The sequence below is a fragment of the Macrobrachium rosenbergii genome, chromosome 56, assembly GCF_040412425.1.
Source record: "Macrobrachium rosenbergii isolate ZJJX-2024 chromosome 56, ASM4041242v1, whole genome shotgun sequence".
Lineage (NCBI taxonomy): Eukaryota > Metazoa > Arthropoda > Malacostraca > Decapoda > Palaemonidae > Macrobrachium > Macrobrachium rosenbergii.
Window position 1 is genome coordinate 4002538 of NC_089796.1, and position 23691 is coordinate 4026228.

The window sequence follows — 23691 nt, forward strand, 5'->3', positions numbered from 1 at the left end:
GGCTCCACTGTTCCTGCTCTAAGTGTTTTTAATGTGCTACTGAAATACGTACCACTTGCAGGCATGCAAGTCTTAAAAAATTACATACTAATCCCACATAACACGTGTATATAATAAACCACATCACACATCACAATAGCTTATGCCTGCATATCCTCAAAGTGCAGTGGTCACTCATTCATATGAGTGTATCCTGAAATGTAGAATCAGATTCTCATGCCATCAGCACCACGGGACCATGGAACTTGCATCGCGCAGGGCCAGCACCAGTAAGGTCCATGATGCCGAAGGCAATGTACATACTTGGGTACAGCCGGTACAGGCATAGGCACGGTCCCTGTAGCAGAAAAGGCACTACACTGAAAAGGGCACACCTAAACAAGTAGAGGCCCTGTCGTGTAAGGCAGTGTACCTACAGTGTGTGGGTACCATCAATGAAGTACTGGCAAGCCCATTACCAGCACCAGCATAATCATCAAGCTTTGTTCCAGTCCAGGCTGACTACTGGCATGGGCATGGGCCAAATACCATCAGGGGTACTGAAGCTTATCGGCACATGTAACATTCTGTCACCAGTCACACTACGGCACAAACCATAACTGACACGAGATGTACAAACACAAGCAATGCAACCAAGCCAGTGTGTGATACTTGTCTGCATGAACAGTATCTGCCACGAACACATCTCAGACCCTGATCTTGGCAGCCAAGAAACATTACAGTAACAATAAACACCTGTAAACAACAAACACCCATTCAGCACAGACCCAAGAAAAGCTTCAACTCTAGGATGGGCCATTCACTGAGCAAGCATCTCAAATATAATAACCCAGCCTTGCTCCTGGGAACCTAGCAAAAAATAAGTTACATTTTTACCAGTCAAAGTATGATGTTTTTCATCATTTCCTAAGTCCAGTAACTTCTTGGATACTATTTGAGAAGCCCTGAGTACTTGTAAAGAATTAGCAACACATTAGCACATTAGCATCTCTGAAGTTTTTTATAATAGTCAGATAACTTTTTTTATTATATAATCAGGTAACTTTTTTATATTATATAATAGGTAAATTTTTAGAAATAAAAACTTCACTACTTTTCCAATGTAGTTCCCAGAAGTTTTCTGACTCCTCCCATTTTTCACCATCAAATATATTAAATCTAAAAATAGTGGTAGGCTTGTACGAGTATAAGAAGTGTTCGCAGCATGTATAATAACTTTTATATCCAAAATAAAGAAGTAAGCCAACTCTTTATCCCTCTGGAAGTAACCACTTCCACTAATTAAATGCCTCAGTTCCAAATAAGTTATGATAACTGAAGTCAGTCAACAGGACTGGAACAAGAGGAACAAAGTTCGGCCATGTAGTTAGGCCTCCCTATCATTAAGTAAGGAATAAACTAACTGTTGACAATGCCAGTGAGGAACTAGTAGACAAGGTTAGGTTAGGATGCATTACTGTATCTCACTTTTATGATCTGTGGCACTTAGATCAGGTCTGGATGGTGGGTTCGGAGGCACCCCAGTGGCGAAGGACCCAGCGCCAGCGCCCTAGGTTAGGTTATTTTAGAGAACGTATAGTCATGATCCATCCCTGGGGTTTGACTCTAAAACTTAGGTGGGGCTTTTGGAGTAGAAAGTCCAAACACCAGGTCAAAAGTCATTTAAGACTCAACACCGTAAGTTTGGATATATTAAGATGGGTCACAGTAATGCACAGTTCCCAAAAATACCAAAGCTGAGCAATTTGTGGCTTGCACAGATAACAATGGTCAGAAAATGCATAAAACAAGAGAAGAGCAGTAAGAAATACATATGGTTCATGTATTTGACTAAAAATTGATATATACATAAGCCTAACCTAGCCTATACTTAATGATCATGGCGAGAATTATAAACAATTACTCACCCCATGAAATTTATTTGTTTAGATACCAAAGAACTAATTTAGATTAGGCCACAAGCTAAGGCTTTTGATTTTTAGAGGCTTGTAACTTGAAAATAAGACCTAAAACTTCATAACTGGAAGGCAACTCATTTTAATTACCTTATTTTTCACTCGAAATCATTTAAAAAATGTGTAGTACACAAGATATACGTCTAGCTCTTCACAAGCCAGACCTATTCAGAAAGGCAAATAAGACAGTGAAAAAATCACAACTGAATAATTAAATTTTCCTGTCACCCTTCTCACCTGAGACATGGTTACAACAATGAATTGACAGGAACTTTAAAGGAAAGCTCGTATATACTGTATAGACTTTATAATATATACAGACGTTATATAGATTCTTAAAATATACATACAAAACAGAGAAATGCTACTATATACTATAGTGAATAATCAGGAGAATTAATAATTTATTATGAAGAGTCCACCAACATAATTGTCAGTGCATACCAAGTCTACGTCGCCTGTTTTATGAATAAACAAATAAATCTAAATGCATTAGAATAATCGGTCATACTTGGCTCACTTTCTTTAGGCTGATCCTAAGCTATTATCCTGATATTCTAATTTCCAACAGACTACGTTTTATCATAAAACTTTGTGTATCTTTCTGTAACCTAATATTCTATATATCACAGAAAAGAACACAGCCAAATTTGATAAGGTCTCCTGTGGTGTTAAATAGAAACTATACCCATCAAAAATGAATTTTCGTACATAAATATATATCATCGGGGAACAAGAGTTCACAAAGTACTCTTTTGGGCATTTTTTAAAGACATTTTTAAATTGAGTACATAGATTACTCGGTAAAGAAATAATATTTCAGTGATTATTTACACAGCGCGAGGCACGGCGTTCTTTGCCGTTAGAAATTGTACTATCAAGAAATAAGTTTACTTTTCCGTTATATTATAATGGATTCATCTTATGCATGATTATTTTATATGATAATTTACTCAATAATAAAAAACGAGGCTAAGAAATAAACAGTATTCATGTTTCGATGAAAAATTAGTTAAAAATTAAAAACACGACTTCAAAACACGCCAGACTGTAAACAGAACGTGACGTTCTGTTGATAAAAAAAAATCACGTGTGGAAAATGTCACTGGATGATGAAATGACTTTATTATACTTTATATTTCAGTATGAACGACGTCATCACTGGCCCTGCCCAGCGGATGTGAATATGGCACTCTCTAAGGCGTGCTTCAGGCATAAACAAGTGGGGCGTTGTGGTCATTTGATTCGTTTATGGACGCAGTAATTTCGCCAGCGGTTGGCTGTCGACGTGGTCTCGTCATTATCCAACTGAAAAAAAAAAAAACAATAATTTCGATACACTTCAAATATATCTTAGATACGTAAAAGGTATTCTTGTCAATTTCCTCTAGTGATTACGTAACACGCGCGACTTCCTCAAGCCAAAATAATTCTGATACGAGCAATAAGAACGTTGACAAAATTTATATAAACTGTTGTTGTTTTAGTTGTGTCTCAGTGACAATAACAAAACACGAGAGGCAGGATGTTGTGAAAGATCAATCCAGAATAACAACACGCGTGAACTATAAACTATTTACATTTTTATATTGTTCTCTCTCTCTCTCTCTCTCTCTTTCTCTCTCTCTCTCTCTCTCTCTCTCTCTCTCTCTCTTCTAATAAGTGATCGATTCTTTCTGTACTTCTTATTACCTTCTGTTGCTTCTTTCAAATGGACACTACATTCTTCGGAAGCTTGAATTTCAAGTCAATGGCCCCTGTGGTGGGCTTGTTCCATATGAAAAGGGTTCATCTTAATAATAATAATAATAATAATAATAATAATAATAATAATAATAACAACACTGTACTTGTAACAGCTAATATGACAGTGAACTCAACACCTAAGAGAATCACATAAAGGAATCACATGAAAGTCATATTATAACATGGCAACGCGAAAAATAAAGACATTGACATCAACAATTTGCCATGTCATGCTTACAACCGCCAACGGAAATGCTCTACGATATGATTCACTGTAAGAAGACAAAACTGAATTACACTTCAGGTACGTGATAAGGGTATTTTATCACTTGAGAGGTGGATGCCGGCTTAAATATAAGTCTACGTCGAAGAGATCTGGCGGGACTGAGCGAAGACCAGGGATGCAAGTTTGGTTTTTAGAGAAATGTTAAAGGATAAGACACGCTGTAACGATAGACAGTGGTTTTAAAATACGATATCTATCAGTCTGGCGTCTGCTGTAGTTTTTGTAGTTTTCTACACAAGGAATTAATCCCTGATCCAACAGGACAAAACAAGAAACATTAAAATGTTGCTTCGCATTTTACTTTAAGTTCGATTTCTCCAGAATTCTTCAGCTTCTGTCTGTGGCTACAGTAGGCCTACTTCTTCATTTCACTCTTCATTGTTCATCATTTCCTCTCTCACTTTCTTCGTTATCTTAACCATTCCACTTAACTACTAATAAACTGTTTTTTTATTATACCTCGCATTTCATCGTCACACTACTCCATATTCCTATTAATGCTTCCCGTCCAGTGTGACAAATACTCACTGTTGACCCACTATTGCATTCTTGAATCTTAGTACTTTTTGCTTTGGCCATTTATCATCATTTGTCTCACTGTACCCCATTCATTGCCATAATTAAATGTATGTATATATATATATATATATATATATATATATATATATATATATTATATATATATATAGTTTAGACACTCTCTCAAACTGACATTTCCTTCTTATTTTCTTTCTGAGATGTTATGCAGTGAATAGTATAAATTCACTGATCAGGTTATAGAAGAGAGAAACGATGTGATAGTTTAAAATGATGAGCCATGGGACCAAATGCGGTGAAGACCATAACAAACCTCCAAATCTTGGGGAAAGGAAGGAGGAGTTGGGGATAGACTAAGTGAAAGGTCATAAAATTGACCTGGTTGTCCTTGCCAAAAGTGGGAGTTAGATTGAACCATTAAGAGTAAGTGGCGTGCCTCAAAGGAGGCAGGAGTTTATTCAACATAGGTCAGGATTCATTCTGATCAATTTTTAGCCAGGTGCCCGAAACCAAATTGGGTAGAAGTTGTGTCTTTCGCTCCTCTCTTAACATCAAATTTCTAAGCCCAGTGTAGCTGTGCATTAACTGAAATAATTAGATTAAAGATTAAACTTATGAAAAACTGTGCAGTGAATGCCTCTGGAAAAATAGAAAATATTAATAGACAATTTCAACCTAACACACCGAGTCCAGAATTTACTATCAAGTGAGTCGAAAAGTGTTCATATGTGGTGCAACAAAGCAAGAGAAAACTACACCGGCATAACATAATTTGGTATGGGTTCGCCCAGAGCACGTTTTGAAAAACATTAAGTTCACGGCCTAGATTGTTCAAACGAAAGTGACATGCTAAACTAACTCTCAATTTAACGGCACAAATAATCTCAAGACGGTCTTCAGCACTAAGAAACACCAATACAACATCGCCTTTTTGTGAAGAAACGAAGCGGAACGAAATATTCCAAAGCGATGAATCTTTTTGCGTCGATCGGAATGAAAAATTGCGATAAATCTCTGCCTAGTTTGAAACTTCGAACATTCGCATAAGATCAACCCAGAAATTCAGTTTAATAAATTATATATGACCATAATAAGAACAATAGTAATAATCACGGCATAGAACAGCGGTGATTTTTTTATAGAAAACGAAATTTACGAAAGAAAGAGTAATGACTCGCCTATACTACGCCGATCGCAGAAACGGAAGACCAAAACAAACTGTGTTGGCGTTGTGTAAGAAGTCACGCTTATATCTACGTCCAGTTCAGTGAACTTTTCTATCGTGTACAGACTTAAATAAATTTAAGAATTTTGGTCGCTAAAGGCTGAAAAATGGCTGTAGCAGAGCAGTACAGCAGCGGCGACGAATGAGAGCGGACGACAGCGACGAAAAGTAGAAAAATTCGGAACGGCGATACAAAGTTTAGAAGTCAACGTGTTGATAACCGCCTCTCGAATGGGAAGTGAAGCCTTCAATCAACAATTTGGAAGGGATTCCGGACTGGAAGTCGGCCGAGCGGTGCCGAATTATCGCTGGATGCTAACAACAAATTGCGTCAAGTGCAATCGGCGCGATCTTCAAGTGCAAGGCGACACGAAGCTAATTGAATAAGTAAACATTCATTCCACAAGTATCAAAGGAATTGTATCAAAGAATTTATTTTCTCTTGAATAGCATTAAATTTTTTTTTTTTTATTATTTTTGTGGAATTTTATGTTGTATTTTTTTTCTATGATGTAAATAATTTTTTTACATAAATAATTTAAGTAAATTCTTTTCTTTTGAATAATATTCTGATAATATTTCCTTATTGTTGTACAGAGAAATAAATTTTTTTTTTCTCATAATTTTAGTAATTTTTTTAGTAGAAATTACTCGTTCACTTGGTGGTAGAGACAATTCTACCATTGTCATTCCTATCATAATAAATTTTATTATTAAACACTTGGCGCAGCATTTGCATTATGGAGACCCAAACAATTGTATACATGGAGCTAATATCAGACTTTTCAGATTGTGAGAGAGTCCTATGAAGGAATAGGTTAGGAAAAATTTGATTTTTTTATAATTGTATACATGGGGCTAATATCAGACTTTTTCAGATTGTGAGTGAGTCCTATGAAGGAATAGGTTGGAAAAATTTGAATTTTTTTTGTATAGAGGGGATGCAGTCCAACTCAGCAAACATACCCAATTGAAGTAAATTACCTGATTCTCAAATTAATTTTTTTTTTTTCAATTTTTGTTCTTGGAGATCATTGAATATTTATGGTGTATGAATAACACTTTGGACAAGTTATCTCCCGACTGCAGCAGGCCAAGCGAAGACCAGACTCCATATAACCTAAGACCTGTACCTGAACGACTTTCTAGACCAATTGATCCTAGTACAGTAGTACTAGACCCAGACATTCTCATCGTCAGATTACACTTGGTTTACCGAAATTACGCCTAAGCCTTAGTTGTAACCACTAACCATCACTTCATTGTACTAAGTACAACATAAGCAAGCCTGTATGTAAGCCACTAGATTTTGTGGAACGCAGTAGACCCAAATGTGTAGAATGGTAGTTAGAAAGAATATGGTGTAAATCGATGGATGCTTAGACTGAAAGCAGAATTTCAGCTGCTGGTATACAGATGAGAAAAGAAAATAAGTAAACCTCTTATATGTTAGTATGGAACATGGTGATGCACACAGTTTCATTCAGTACTTTTTAGGAATATTATATATTTTAGCGAATTCAAAAACAGTGCTTACAATTTAACCAACCAAAGCACAGAAAGATCCATGGTATAACACTTAGGAACTTTCCATCGTAAATATGAGGGTAATGCTAGTTTTTAGCACTAAGAGTGAAGAAGCTATAGATGGTGACTGACAGATGCAGAAAGCTGTAGAATTGTTATTTGGAAGGATGAATTTGATGATGATGAAACAGATTTAGCTAAGTATATCCAAAGGTACTTAGATATGTCATTGGACCATCTGATGCTCTGGGTAAGGAAGAAAGAGTAGCCTTAAAAAGTACTGTGATGAGCCAAATGATGGAATTGTACAAGCTTTTGATGTACATAGAAAGGAAAGTAAAACAGAATTCATCAAGTAGTAATTTAGATTTTACAGGAACCATGGCTGAAAGTACGACAAGAAATAATAGCAATCAGTCCAATAAAACCAAATTAGGGCAAGCTAGGTCACAATTATCAGGGAAATAGAAATTCGTTTGACAAAATGGTGGGGAACAACAATAGGAGGGTTTAATCAATCAAATAGGAAACAATCATGAGTGCCAAATAGAACAACAATGGGAATACCACTGGAGACAGAAACTAACAGTGGAAATAACAGGACTCCTGGACAGAGAGGAGCTAGTCAGGCCAAAATTCCAGGAATAATAGGCCTGATTCAATAGGCAGACAAAGTTGTGGAAATTGTGGTTATAACAACCGCGCTTAGAATTGTAGAAGAAACAAATGGTGTTCGAATTGCAATAGGGCAGGACATTGATCCAAAACTATTGGTACAACAAACAGGGAAATTCTCAGGGTCTCAAAATAGCAAAGTACTCAGCCTAATAATCAAATCTCCCCAGTAACCCAAATCAAGGGATTCTCAGTGACAATCACAGGAGTGCAGCAGAAAGGTCCATCCTTACAGAGAAATAGTGACAGTGAATAAGGATGTCCCCAACAGACATTACTCGAAGTAATGAAATAGTATTTTTCTGTAAAGAATTTTTAATACGTGTCAGGAAGAGTTGCCTATCATACAGAAGTACACTTAGAGGTGTACTGGGTTCCATATTGTTGGATACAGGCAGTACTGTAAGTATCATGAATAAAGGCACTTTAATGAAACATATGGGTTGTGAGCTTTCCCAAATGAGAGAATCCTATAGGACCATAAAGGGGATAGCTGAAGAAAGCAAATAAGAGACTATAGGCAATGTCAATTTAGAGATAGAAATTCTAAATAAGAAATACAGGGAAGAAGTTTGTGGTGTTAGAAGAGAAATATTTTCCAGCTCAAGCTCTATTTTCTTCAGGCTATGAAAAGATGTGGAATTACACTAGATTGTAGCAATGGAAGAGTAACTATCAAGAAATTGATAGAAATGTTTGCTCTCTTGAAGAAGGGAACAGTTTCAGATAAACTTGATCCCTTTACCTGAGACAGCCTCATCTAGAAGTAGACATCAACAAAGATGAAATAGAGATTTAATGCTAACTTGGGTAGGACCCAGTGAGTAGAAATTCAATGATAGAAGAAATAGGAGAAGATGACAAACTACTTTTTAAAGCCTAGAAGCCACTCAGGAGGTGTAGATAGCAGGTATAGACCTGATAACTCAAATTGCACGACAAGTAGATACCTCCGAAGAACTTAGTTCTTTTCCAACCTGACGATCTGGCGCTAATAGATTGTAGTCACTTAATAATAAGAAGATACGGAAAGTATCTCAATGAGGTGTGCTGTTAGGCAACCCTAAAAATGACAGAGATAGGTTCTGTGATACCACAAGATGAAAGTTCAGGTGATACGTTATCTGTTACACCAATTTTAGATACAGAAGAGATCTGCTTGATTTATAGTACTGCCGATGATGTCTTGCATAAAACTCAAGTCTGCTAATAGTATTATGCATCCACAAAGGTCGGCAGGTTTGTCTTAGAATTGTAACAGATAAAAACCTAGGTGATACAGATGTATTTATTGAGTTAATGAAGACTTACCAGTTTGAAAATGGACAATTCCTAAGTAAGGACAATGGTGAAATTATGACTTATGTGTATCATTATTCTGACAGAGACTAGAATTGCGTATAGCATAGAGATTCTGTAAGAATTGTGATTGCTAACCCTTTACTAACCCTAGGTGAAAAGCATTTGTCTCTGTAGCTGACACAAAGTTAAATTAGAAGGGAAGTAATTATTAGTTTCCTCATTGTGGGGACAGGATTAATACAGATATTAGAGAAATATAGGAGTGTTGTGGCATTAGCAGAGATAGTTCGAGGACAGATGTCCTGCGGCACAAAATAATTATGAAGATGGTGCTAGGCCTTTTTATATACAACTAAACTAATAAGTCAGGCCATTAGCAGGACGGATGAGTTGAAGAGATGAAGGGAAGATGGGTTATAGCTATACGAGAGTGCGCTACCATTCACCTTTACTGTAGTTTCAAAGAAGACAGGCGCTGGAGGATGGTAATTGATTACCGTAAATTGAATTCCCACCGTCCTGATCAGATACCAATGCCAGTCGTGGCGGCATGTTAGCTCAATTGGAGGGTGCAAGGGTTTTCTGCCTCGTCTACCGGTGGATATTGGCGGTTCATCTCGATGAAGAATCCGGCATCTCACGGCATTGGTACTCATAAGAACATTTGCAATTTGATCAATGCCGTTTGATCTTACTTCAGCTCTTTTAACGTTGTACGTTTAATGCAAATCTTGGGGAGATGTTGAGGACTAATATCAGTTTATCTTGATAGTGTAATAATTGCTGTCAGGATGTAGAAGTCATTTTCAAGACAAATTGCGTAATGAATGAAACTAGAAAGGCCGGTTTAAGGTAAAGAGTAAAAATATGTCAGTTTCTGAAGAAATCTCTAGAATATCTAGGATATGTTATCAGTGAACATGGTTATAAAATGAAAGTCAGGCTATTGTGGACTATATCAGCCCCAAGAAATTTGACACTAGAAAGATTTACCATTATAGTAGGATATTATCGACCTTTCGCAAGGATTTACTACCATATTAAAACCATTATGAAGAGTTAACTTCGGAAGATCTGCTATGGTGAAGAGGTGAACAGGAAGCAGCGTTGGCACAAAGGATATGTTGATAACATGGTCTATACAGTTATCCAGACTAGAAGAATTCTACTTAGTATGATGCTTCAAGTACAGGATAGATATAAATCATGATGCAAAAAGGATAAAACAAGGATGAGGACTGTATACTATGCCAGTAGAGTTTTAGATCTGGCTAGAAAATTACAATAAAACAGAAAGGAATGTTGTGATGATCTAGGATTACAGAAATTAGGCACATTTGCTGGACATAAATTAATGTTCTTACAGATCATAAGCCATTGTGATCTTTTCAAAGAAAGAATTACCAATAATGCCAGTTCAATAGATGATTTCGTTGTATTAGAATTTGCCCCAGAATTTAGATACATACCTGGTAAATATAGCACTTAACTGACACTTATCTAGATCACAGAAGAGAATGAGAAACAAATTACCATAATAATTTCATTTGATTGTCAAATCACAGACTTAGATTTAGACAAAGTTCGTCAGGAACAACAAAGATTCTAGAATAAGGAAGTAATTCAGTAACCTCTTTGCAAGGAGAAAAATTCAGGAATTTCAATTGATAGATGGGTTGTTGTACAAGACTTCAGATGAACCAAACCACTTGTTCGTTTGTACATTCCTAATACACATATCTACAGACGTTTTAGAAGACAACCCATTCATGATTATCAGGACATGGAATTAAGAAAACATAGAACAATCACTAGAAAACTATTTTGGCCTCGATGTAGTGATCTTATCAGTTTTGTTCAGAATTGTACCTATAATATACATAGGAGATATAACGTCAAGGCTCCTTTCTGGAAATGTATCCTTCAAATTAGATCTTTTCAAGTGATCACAATGGTTCTTAGGTCCATTCCCAGAACATATAGAGAAATAAACAGATTTTAGTTTTTATTATTTCTTTGACCAGATACGTAGAAATTGTTCAACTAGAAACAGAAAGCATCAGTGGCAAAGCCTTTAAGTGCAAATTGTAACCAGACATTCCTTGTCCTCAAGTTTGCTCTCAGACAAATACTGCTGAATTTACTAGTGACATTCTAACGAGAAATTGTGACTTTATGGAAATACAAGTATCAAATAACAGCATATAAGCCAAGCTCAAATGGAGCAGTAGAAAGAACAATCGCAAGATAGGATGTTCATGAAAGCTTGTTGGTAACCCCTAGCACTGAAGACTGGACTTGACTCTAGAAGACATTACAATTTACTCTAAACAAGCACAGTAAATGAATCAATAGGAGATATATTTCTGTTGTATGGCTGCAAAGGAATGCAAATTCCTTTGGATGATGCCACCACCCAGACATTGTACAACTACGAGACTATGTGCTTGGAGACAAGACGTACATTGCAGAGACCGTTAAAGTCACAGAGGCTAGATTAAGGAGTTACATAAAAAAATCTAGTAAGTATTGCAATAACAGATCCACCCATACCATAATTAAAGGTGGACCCAACATTTATGTACTCAATCCCATGTTCTTGAAGGACCTAATATTAAGTATCTTAGTACAGGGTCATATAGAGTTTTAAGTTTTGAAGTTGAATAGAATTCAAATTGTCACAACAGAGTACCTTGAAAGTCCATTCATCACATTAGACCACATTAAAGTAGTTCATTTCAGAACCTTGGTCGTCTGCCAGTTAAAGGATTTGTCCAATAAGATGAATGATCAATAAAATAGATCCTTCAATATTTGTTTCATTGAGAAGAGAAGGTAATGGCAAAGTGCAGTAATAAACAAGTACAGTGATAAGCTTTTTACTGTGATAACATTATTTCAGCAAATGGATTGTGGTGGTTGGCGATAAGTCCGTTGCGAACTCATCGTTACAACTAGAGAACCATCATCAAAAGGAGCATGGCGAGTTAAGATGATACCAGAAGTTTATGATGGAGATCCGGGCGGACTCATTATCAGTGGAAGAGCAGTTAGTCCAGCTAATAGGCAATCAGACCTGGGCGAGATTGATGTTAAGATGAAATTGCATGCTCTCCAGTTGCAGAAGGACCTCGATAGTGTTATGCCAAGGAAAATAATAAAGCGATCACTCATGCATACCTTCATGATACTTTGCAATCTTTGGTGGCGACCGATGAAACGTATTGAAGGCTAAGGGAAAGAGTGGCACAACTTGAAGACTGGCTTCTAGGCAGGGCACTGTATGGCAAAGTAATAGGAAATGTCAATCAAAATCAGAAAATGATCACAGTGCTGAAAATTTGTAGATAGTACCTCATAATGTTCATCAGAAGTACTAGAATGTCAAATAAATGATGGAGCAAAACTATATGCTGAAACAAGTATTCCTTCTGGAATACAAAGGAATTACTCATTAAATCATGATGTGGGTAAAAGTAATATATATATTCTTAAAGTGAAATTGACCATTATTCCAGAAATGTATTCATGAACAATCATACAAGCCACTAGTAAGAAAATGGTGGACATTATAGCTCAGTCTTTGGTAAGTGACTGACCAATCAGTCATGCTGTGATTACTTTCAATAATCAGACGATAACTCAAGTGATGTTAGTCTATCATTCCCAATGGTGTGATGATCCTGTACTGAAGGGCGGTTTGACACTTTTGCATTTTTTTGGCATGATTCTCTCTACAATGACTGAGTTCCGAACGCCATTAGGAGATGTGTGTGCCCAATAATTGGATGTATATCTTTGTAACATGTGAATTTCTATGAATATTGGTGCATCTTATTTGCTTAGATGATCTGTAACAACAGATGGTACAGAACCATTGTAAATGTATGCATTTCAGAAACTCAAAATCAGTCATTGATGATGCAGTTTTTTGATCTCGCAACAGACAGATACAGATTATTATAAGTCCAAACAAACAGAAAGTAATTTTCTGTGCCAATACCGCTCGTTTCATCTGTATGAACTTCAGATCATTCTACAACAACCTGACTTAACAGTTTTCGGCGTACAGTTGTTCAGTAAAAGTGTATCAGTTTGCGATTGACCAACGAATTTCCTTTCAGAACTGGGATTGGAGACATTCTAAAGCTAGAAGAGAGGTTCATACTTTACTATTATATAAGACCGAGATTTCTCCTATTATATCGTTATAAATGTATTCTTTTAGTACCGTTGCTTTCATTCTTTTAAGTTGTCAGGAGAACGATGATAAACACCATAATCAGGACATGATGAATAGAATCCTTCCTAGAGGTGATATGGCGTTTCTATTAAACTTTGCACTTGAACATTTGATGATTGATTTTTTTATTTTTTTTACAATTTATGATTAATAACCAGGAGTAATATTTGATATATTTACTTGCCATAATTTTCTACATTAGTTGTAGTGTTGGTATATAATTCCTTCCTTATAATTCTTTGTGTAGCACTATGATGCATTATATTTCTTGTTGTTGCTTGATTGATAAAGTGGTAGTGAAGTAATTGACTGTAGTCAGTTAGTGTGGTTATCTACTTGTTGCAGTCAATGCAGGTAGATGACCAGTGATGTTATGCATTGAATAGTAAAGATTGCACAGTCTGGGATTATGAAAGAGAGAGAGAGGCTGATATTTGATGGTTTTAAAATGTTCAATGTGTTAAATAAATTGAAGACCCAACATAACCAAACCTCAAAGTATGTAGGAAGAGAGGAGGTTAGAGGATAGATAGAAACGAAAAAGGTCAGTCATTGATTGTGCTTACCAAAAGTGGGAACAGATTGAATATGCATTGAAACAAAGTAAGGCATCCTCAAAGGAGGCGGAATTTTATTAACATGATTAAGTTCATTCTGATCCAATTTTTGTGAACACTTGAAAACTAAATTGGGTGAGTTGTTGTATATCCTCATATCAAATTTCTAAGTCAGTGTGGCTGGCCATTGGCAAATAATTAGGTTAAGATTAAATTTGCCGAAAAACTATTGCCCGGTGAATACCCTCCTGGAAAAATAAAATGTGTGAACCAAAGCTAGCACTAACTTTTGATCCCCTGCATTTACTATAGTGAAAGTGAAAAAAGAGAGCCATTTATATGTGGTGCAACGCAAAACAAAAACTACACCGGCGCAACAGATAGTTAGATGATGAATACAGATACTGACCTTGAATTTATTATCAGGTAAATTAAGAAAAAAACTGCAGCGGTTGCTCAGAAGAGATTAAATTGATATTTATCAATTAACTTTCTGGAGTCTTGAAAAAGGTACCATGTGGGATTTTAGATCCATTGTATTTATTTCACTTGTTGCAGTTATATATTTTTTTTTAAACATGAAAATTTATCAGCTAACATCTTAAAACAATTTTCCACATAATTGAAATACATTATTATTATTTTAGCTCTTGTTATAGTTTTGAATTTAGGAAATAAAAAAAACTAGTTTACTCTCCTTTTCCAAACAACACAAAATAGAACCAGAAGTATCATTTTTGTGTTGCTAGTTATAGTCTTTACTTAAAAAAAAAACTGTTCCTAACCCCTTCCCAAAACCTGCCCAAAACAAAAGACTGAATACACGACTCAACTCACACGTAGATACAACAGATGACGATGCTCAGGGCTGCCGTGAAGACAAAGATCATCCCGGGAAAGAAGCCGATCGTGTTATTGTACACGTTCGTGTACACGGCAACAGATGCTATGGGTATCATGGCTTCCGCCGCCCCTAGGACGGCGAAAACGGCGCCAGCTTCGCTCGTGTCCACCAGCTTGGATACGGCGCCCCGCGAGACGGCCGTGACTTGGTCTAGGCACATTCCTACTGCCGACGCTGCAGAAGAAGAGGAAATTTCGATAAGGGCGGCAGCTAAGTTAACAACAACAAGAGAGAGAGAGAGAGAGAGAGAGGGCGTTAAATGAAAATACTGATTCTTAATGTTTACGAGAGAACGAGCAAAAGGTTTCCGAGATAAGGCCAGCAACTACAAAACAGAGAGAGAGAGAGAGAGAGAGAGAGAGAGAGAGAGAAAGTTTACAACATTGCTTCTCAATGTTTACGAGAGAATGTTGCGCAAAAAGTTTCTTAGAGAGAGAGAGAGAGAGGTACAAAATATTTACGAAAATGTTTCCAGACAAAACAAAAAACTAAGTAGGCCCAAGTTGTTCAGAAACACAAAGAGTCTATGCCAATGAAAATTTGTTTAAGAAATAAAAAAAAGGTCTTCATTAAATCAACAACAAAGTTTTGGATTTGCAATTCATCCTCATACAGCATCAGTAAATGAATAAATAAATAAATAAATAAATAAATAAACCATTCACTGACCAAGGTACATGAACCACGGTGCAGGCGCCGTGGCTTTGATGACGTTACTGAAAAGCATCGAAATTCCGCCCATTAGGCCCAAGATGCAGTCGTCCACCTTCCATCGGTAGCTCAGGTAAGGCAGGATTGTCAACATTCCTTCGGTTGAAAATGAAAAAGAATGAGAAATGATGAGACGCATTTCACAAATTCACAATAAACGAAGCAGAAAATGACAGAAAAACAATTATTGTAACAAAAACTTTATTTAAAGTAGCCTTAAAAATTAAATGACAAGTATTGTAAGTATTTCAGGATAAACATTGTCGACACCTATTTATAACATATTTTAATATTAAAAAAGATTGGTATTCTTGGGAGTATTTAAAGCAACATGTAATTGCAAATAGGTTTGCTAGGTTCGTTTCTCCTCTTGGTTGGTAAGTCTTGTACACATTTTGAAGATGAATTTATCACAAGGCATCGAAAATGACTAAAGCGAGTAAAAATCTGATTTTACTATAGGCCTAACGTATCTAATTCAATCTGTAAATGGTACAAGAGCCAAGGACTAAGAGTCTAGTAGAGTGATTTAGTTGTCTCGTTGAAAGAAAAAGAATAAGAACTAGCTTCTGTTGAAGTTTCGTGAAAATAGAACTTTCACCAATAACTGACACATAAAGATGGAATGACGTCACAATGTTTACCTTCTACCTCCACTAAAAGAAATCCTGTGCAATCTTACCTAGAGCCGACAGTGGTGTGTCTACTATGGCGTAAATTGAAAACGTCTTTTCGTCCCACTGAAACTTCTTTCTCGTGTAGAGAAAAATGTACTTGTAGGAACCTGTCAGACATAATAAAGAACTATAATGCATACAATAACACCACTAGTCTAAGGATCGTAATGTAATTTAACCAACGTAAATCAAGCCATACTTAATAGCTGTCAACTCTGACCATGTGGGAAAGCTCACTTCTCTCTGTTATCGCTATCTTGGATAGGAGGGTGTCTTATGTGGCATGGGTTGCAGGGGGGTTGGGGTGGAGCTTGGAGCGTGCCCCCACAATGCACTCCCCCCTCCCCAGCAATAATGCTCATGGAGCCACGCTCTTAGTCTCTCCTAAAGTGATAAGATCTCGGACGGACAGTTCTATAATCATTAAAAACTTTATGGGGTTAGCCCCCTTATAGGATAGACAGACAGGAACTCTTGATAAGTTTGCCTGACACTCAAGCTACGAGAATTATTAGGCTGAGGACACAGCCACTCAGTCCCTCCCACAAATGCAAACGGGTTGGGCCAAAGAGATCCCATTATTAGAAAAAAATCGGCGGCATTAAAGAGTGTGAATTCTTCTGTAAGACTCCTTTGTTATGAATTTCATAATCACTCACCACCACTTTGGAGTTTCAAATTATATCATTAATGGTAAAAGCTCTGTAATAATAATAATAATAATAATAATAATAATAATAATAATAATAATAGTACGCGTGGATTCACGTTCATGTGGTGTGGCTGTGACGAGCTCCAATCATGGGATTTCCCGTCGCTGCTTTTTTTTTTTTTTTTTAATCTTTACTTCGACACAGCTCACTCTAAAATTATTCCCTCTGCAGAATCATGTTGTAGCACTGAGTTTATGTAAAGATTATTCTTATATTTCATGAGCCCGTTTCCCGCTTATCTTGGAAACCACGTTGATATAAGTTTTTTTTAAATGGAAATCAAAGATAATTTTACACGTCGTTGATTTATGGTGGTTTATTTCAAATCATAAAAATGGAGAGTATCACGCTTTGAGATGGATAAGTTTGATTGCAATAAAGCATGGCTTTTGTTATCATCAGTAATATATATAGTTCATACTTAATCTCATAATAATGTTAAAATTAAGGCTATTGTTTTCATTACGTGCAGCTGTGAACAGCAGTGTCAATGACAATAGTAGTAACATTACCATCAATAGTCTGAATACCTCTGGAAAACTCACCTGCTACGAATACCATGATCATCATAATCACAATGTGACCCAAAATGTCTCCTCTTTTCCCTCCCGATCTTCTCTTGAAAGCGACCAGCAGCGTCTCCTTCAGGTAAGACGGCGACAGGACATGTAGCACGCCCCCCGACCACGGCGATTCGGCGGTAACGTCGCCCTCCGGCCTCTCCTTGAGCACCAGCAACGAGTACACGATCGAACAACCGATCAAAGTGGCCTGGGATCCAAACACGCCCACATAACCGAAGTGTTTGAAGGCGCCTATACCCGATGCTATTCCTATTGTGGCTGAGCCGAGGATCACGACGGCCAGGAAGGATATGCGGGTCGTTCGCGCCCTCTGGGTTGTCACCGCCGTCAGGTAAGGGTAGACACCGGCGTACACGCCCATCAGGCCCCCCGTGAACGACAGGGGGAGGTAAGCGAGCAGGAGGTAAGTTGGTGGTAACGTCCAAAAGTAAGAAACAGCCGTGACGCTCAGCGAAGTTAAAAAGTAGCCTAAAAACGGAACGATGATCGGCAGCCTCCTGCCTCTCTTGTCGCTCCACGTCCCCAGCAGGAGGACGACGAAAACGGCAGGCAGGTATTGCGCGATGTGAGCGTACATGTTGTAGACGGCGGTCGTCTTCTGCACGTTCATCTGCTCCTCAGGGTATTTCCCGGAGTCGATGGCACGGCAGACCTCCTCGCTGTAATCGAAATGGAACCGACAGATTTTGTCGATCCACAGGTTGGTGATGAAGACGTTCTCCATTCCGTAGCCCAGGAAGAACATGGACAGAGCGGGTTCCACCGTGATTGTCCTGAGGAATCCCTTGACGGAAGACCAGCATGACGGCGATGCGTCGCTGTTGTCACGCCCGCCAGGAATTAACGGAGTCCTTTCGCTTACAGGCATTTTCTATGACAACTTTTTTAGCACACACACAGAAAAGGAAAATTTTTCTATGTATTAATATTCCTCCTCGGTCAGTGACACTAATATCTCATTCTTTTTAATAAGTATATTGACGATTGGACGAAAGCTGCAACCTTACGGTACCACTGCTTGACGAGTAATAGGACGTAGAAGAGCGAGTAACCGCGAGTCGCTTGAGAGACTGTGAGCTCTACATTGCAGTGCTTAGCTCAGCTGAGTCATATCTTATTTGAACCAGCTGCGGGCGATTTATGATGCCACGTACTCATTTTTTATATACATAAAAGCACACAATACTCACTTTTCATTGTTTTAAAAATATTTTTCGTGGTAGAATAGGCTTTTAAGAAGGCTTTAAATGTTGTAACCACTGGGACAGGGATCTATGGAAGAAATCGACAATGGAAAACGAAATAGTTCAATAACATTTTGTTACTCTTTTCTCTTTCATGTAGCATTTCGGTGCATTTTTCATAATGTAATGTTTACAATTATTAAGCACGGAACCCGAAAGCAAATGGGGTCATCTCAGTGACGAACATCAAGTGCTTGGCTGCTTGTCATGATAAGGATTATTCGTATGAAGCACAGGATGTGACTAAAACGTTTCTGAAGGTCAGACGTGTTTCACCCGTGGGTGCTACTAGATCATGTGATTCTCTTTCTCTCTCTGTCTCTCTCTCTCTCTCTTTCATAATAAACAAATGCGTTTATTTGTATAAGAATATGTCTAACTAATTTAACATATATACTTCATGGTTTTCCTATCATGAAACATAGTTCTACGCTACTGAAGGTGTGAGCCAACCCTCTAATTAGTCTATTGAAATTTTACAAGATTATGTGGAAAGAAGGTACTTTCCTCTGACAACGTTTGTATTCTGTCTTATATTACCACCATTTGATGACAGTGAGGAAACACTTGAGTTTTATTACAATGTAGCTGATGAATTCTTTCTAGTGGGTTGACTGATTCGTTTTCAACATAGTCTGGCGTGACATAGCTAAGCTATCTACCTACGCTATGAGGGTTGCGTCACCTTATGGAAGTAGTTATGCAGGCAAGTGTCATATATATATATATATATATATATATATATATATATATACTCTCATATATATATATATATATATATGTACTTTATCATGGAGAATTGTATCTACAAATGAATAAATTTTGTGGTAATTATGGAACAAAGAAAAGGATACTTGAAATTCACGAAAGAAGTCATTTCTACCTCTACAAAGCAATTAAATGGCTAACAGAATCAACTTAATAAAATCCCATTAATGTGCACAGTGGAACATTGAATGTAACAGAGATTAAACAGCGTGACCTGCGCCAGTTACGTAATGCGGATTTAATTAGATTTCTGTGAATATATTCTTCATGATGCAAATTAACATAGTGTGTTCTTGTTGAGGTCATATGTGCATATTACAGCATATTATAGATGTTCGGTTGACTAAAGCAAAATGCAAATGTCTGAAACGAAAATATCCAGGAAGAGTTTGTGTGGACACGAAAGCATTTCATTGAGTACCTTAAGTTAAAACCGGGTTATGTTAATGACTGAGCGGTATTTAGTTTCATGACAGTTAACCCTTCGTATCTGTGCCAAACGCTGTGATCTCGTCAGCTGATGTCTTCCGTTCGTGAGTTCCCGTGCGAGGAGAGACGAAGAAGAAAACGTAATATCAGGGGCCAAGAGAAACTGCTTTTTAATTTTAAATTTAATGTAAAGATTTTTTAAATTGTGTTCATTCCCTTAATTTGGTATGAATAATTTTTACCTTTTTAAATTCTTACTTTTTAGCTTTTACAATTTTACAAGGAATCTTAACAGCCCTGACGATGCAATTAAATGGAAAATTACGAAACGTTGGAATAAAGACGGCTTGTACATCTGTGTGTGTCCTCTTCTCTATATATATATATATATATATATATATATATATATATATATATATATATATATATATATATAATCCACGAAGGAAACGGAAACACTGGAGTGGGCCGTTCAAAAATTACGTAACGCCTTAGGGGGGGAGGAGGATGTGGTGAAGTGTTATGAGTGTGATAGTAGGGGGGGGAGGGGGTTGCAGCCATAAGTTACATAATATTTTCAGATTTTTTCCTGTTTCTTTTGAAAAGGGCAAAAGAGAGATAAATAAGATTCTTCAGTAGACTTTTATTATATTTTAGTAATATTGAGAATACGTTATTTTTTTCCCATAATAATATTTTTGAAAAATATCGCACCTTGTTTGTAGCGGACAGCCGGCATAGAATTACCACTTCAGTTTTGAAATCACAATGTCATCCGTCTTACACATGCCACATCATACGAAGTCAAAAAAACGAGCTTAATACAGTAGTAAATAGGTGTGTCAACAATTCATATTACTATGAGAGTATTTTAGACGACTTGACCAAATCACAGAAATGAACTTGTATTACTTTAATTAAAGTGAAAAATATTTTTATCTTCTGTGCGACAAATCTTGGCTTTATAAAATGATTTGATTTTAACCTCTCGTAATGTGGAAGTGTTAGGTATTTCTTTACTTTGATCCACAGTTATTTGTAAGTACAAGTGTTTCTTAGCTTTAAAATTTACCAAGGAGCGCCTACAGTTTAGTTGGCCAAGGCTATCGTCTGCCAGATGGCAGTTGGTTCCGACTAGGAAACTGGCGGACGAATACAAACAAGATGGCGCCGGGACGGATGCTAATACTCGTATTTACCATCATTTCCATAACAAAGAGATCTAACCTTTCCTGTAGTGCCAGGTCCTGACCTAACCTGATGTTACCTATCTAACCTAACACAGGGCGGTGTGCCCTAACCTGGCCGGGGAGGGGGGGGGCGAACTCCCAGAAAGCCAGCCAACATAAATCGACCTAACCCTTCCTGTTATGCCAGGTCCTGACCTGACCAGATCGGACCTACCTAACGTCCTGACCTCACACAGGACGGCGTGCCCTGACCTGCCCGGAGGGCTTCGCTCCCCCCCCCCCCACAAAGCCAGTAAAATGTATAACCGTAAATTGACAAAAAACACACACACACACACACACACACTTACCTCAGTCGAAATCAGAATCATCGGAAAATTCGGGAAACTTGATTCTTCTCTTTTGGGCTGGGACGGCTGGTTTTGGCGGGATCTGGACGACTGGAACTGACGGAACAGGGACGGGTGGAGATGACGATTCCGTTTCTACGGCGACGTCTCGGGATTGTCGGGTTTCAGCGAAATTAGGCCGCATTTTGGTGGGTGTTGACTGAGAATTAAGTCCCAAATGACAGGTGTGAACGAGAGAAGAATGAGCCACTCCGAATGGATGTGTTTCCTGCAGTGGCGTGCGTTACAACGCCACTGGAAACTGTCGCCATGTTTCACCAGACCAACAGTGCCTTCTTTGCATTGGCCACGAACACCGCTGAAATCACCAACAAGGCCACTTTTCATTAAAAACACTAGCAATGACTTCTCGTCATTGCATAGAACAGCTAAATCAAGTATCGTCGCCGGATTGGCGGCTGCAAATTGCAAGTGAAGGGATGCGATGCGGACTGCACAGACGACATCTTGGCAAACTGGGAAATTTGCACGGCCTGACTCGTATTGTTTCAAAATACATAGTTATTAAATCGGAAACAAGTATGTGGTGACGTCACGAGCGCGAAGCCTTTGCTTTTGTCACTGACATTTTCTCGCTTTTCAAAATATCATTTACCATACAATTTCTGCGTCATTGCCAATAATAAACAGACAATTAAAACTTGTTGAAAAATCTCAAGAATTTCCAATTATTTTTCTCAAGTTTAGCTAAATTTAACATACATAGGCTTTATACGGAAAAACCAGTGAAATAAAATTAATGTGGCTGACGGGCGTAGTGTTCATATGATGTAATCGCATAGCTTGGACCTTCGAAGGCAAGTATCTGTGGAAGAGCTCAGCTCTGTAATAACAGCGCGCTGTTAGTAAATGCTATTCATTAAGGCTGTAGGCTATTTTACTTGGAATATTTCACTGCGATTTGATGTTACGGAAAGGGAACAGGTTTCTGTCTCCTCGGGTAACTGATGGATAGAGGAAGACTCGTAATGGCCATAACAATAAAAAAAAAATGTATATAAATATGCTTGTCTTAGCCAGACTTTCATGACCTATGTGTCATCAACACTCCAAGGATGACGAGAACTCAATGGGATATTACTTAGTCACCGAGCTATCATAATTATTTGTGTATTCAGGAGGAAATAAAATTATGCAAAGTATTCTGGAAAGAAAACCCCAATACATACATTGTCATGGTGCCACCATTATCTGAAATTTCCCGCAATGGCTGTTCCTTTCACATACCCTATTATAGTCAGCCTCATGGAGAGCAAGAACTCGTGCTGTTTCCAATATTATTACCACATACTCGTGCAATTTACATGCAAGAAATTATCGAAACGTACCTTTTGCTCGCATAGCCAGATGTCTTTTTAATTTCCTACAGCGGGATAAAACACCAAGATTGAGCTCATCGTTCGTCGATTATTTGATGCAAGCTCGTCTTTCGAGTGCTTTTATTTCTATGTTATCGAAATAAATCTTAATATTTATGATTATAGACGGTGTAAGGGTTCTTGTGTGTGTATATATATATATATATATATACTATATATATATATATATATATATATATATATATATATATGTATATATATATATATATATATATCTACTGCTGCCTGAGTTTGAAAGAATTATACAGATGCCTCGTCGCATTTTAAACACTAACCTGTTCTCTCTCTATTCATTTCTCGCTATAATGTGGTTCGGATTCCATAATAAGCTGTAGGTCCCGTTGCTAGGTAACCAACTGGTTCTTAGCCACGTAAAAATAAATCTAATCCTTCGTGCCAGCCCTAGGAGACCTGTTAATCAGCTCAGTGTTCTGGTAAAACTAAGGTATACTTACTTACTCTCTCTCTCTCTTCTTCTTCTTCTTCTTCTTCTTCTTTACTATACCTCCCCTCTTTACTTTTTGTGTTGAAGACTATCCCAAGCGACATCATAAATACTTCTGGGAATTCCAGTCCGTCCTTGTTGCAACGGCGACTGTCTCAGAAGGCAACGACTTTGCTGTAAAATG

General features: G+C 37.5%; 1 protein-coding gene across 1 annotated transcript; it reads right to left on the reverse strand.

Annotated features, from left to right (window-relative positions):
- Positions 1 to 2245: 2245 nt before the first annotated feature.
- LOC136836400 (probable peptidoglycan muropeptide transporter SLC46) lies at positions 2246 to 22135 on the reverse strand. The gene is made up of 6 exons (XM_067100594.1): positions 21624 to 22135; positions 17604 to 18914; positions 16351 to 16452; positions 15627 to 15764; positions 14891 to 15131; positions 2246 to 3263 (listed from the first exon to the last, which is right to left on the reverse strand). Exons 2-6 carry the CDS (start codon positions 18508 to 18510, stop codon positions 3164 to 3166), a joined length of 1488 nt encoding a protein of 495 aa, XP_066956695.1. The 5' UTR covers positions 18511 to 18914; positions 21624 to 22135; the 3' UTR covers positions 2246 to 3163.
- Positions 22136 to 23691: the final 1556 nt, after the last annotated feature.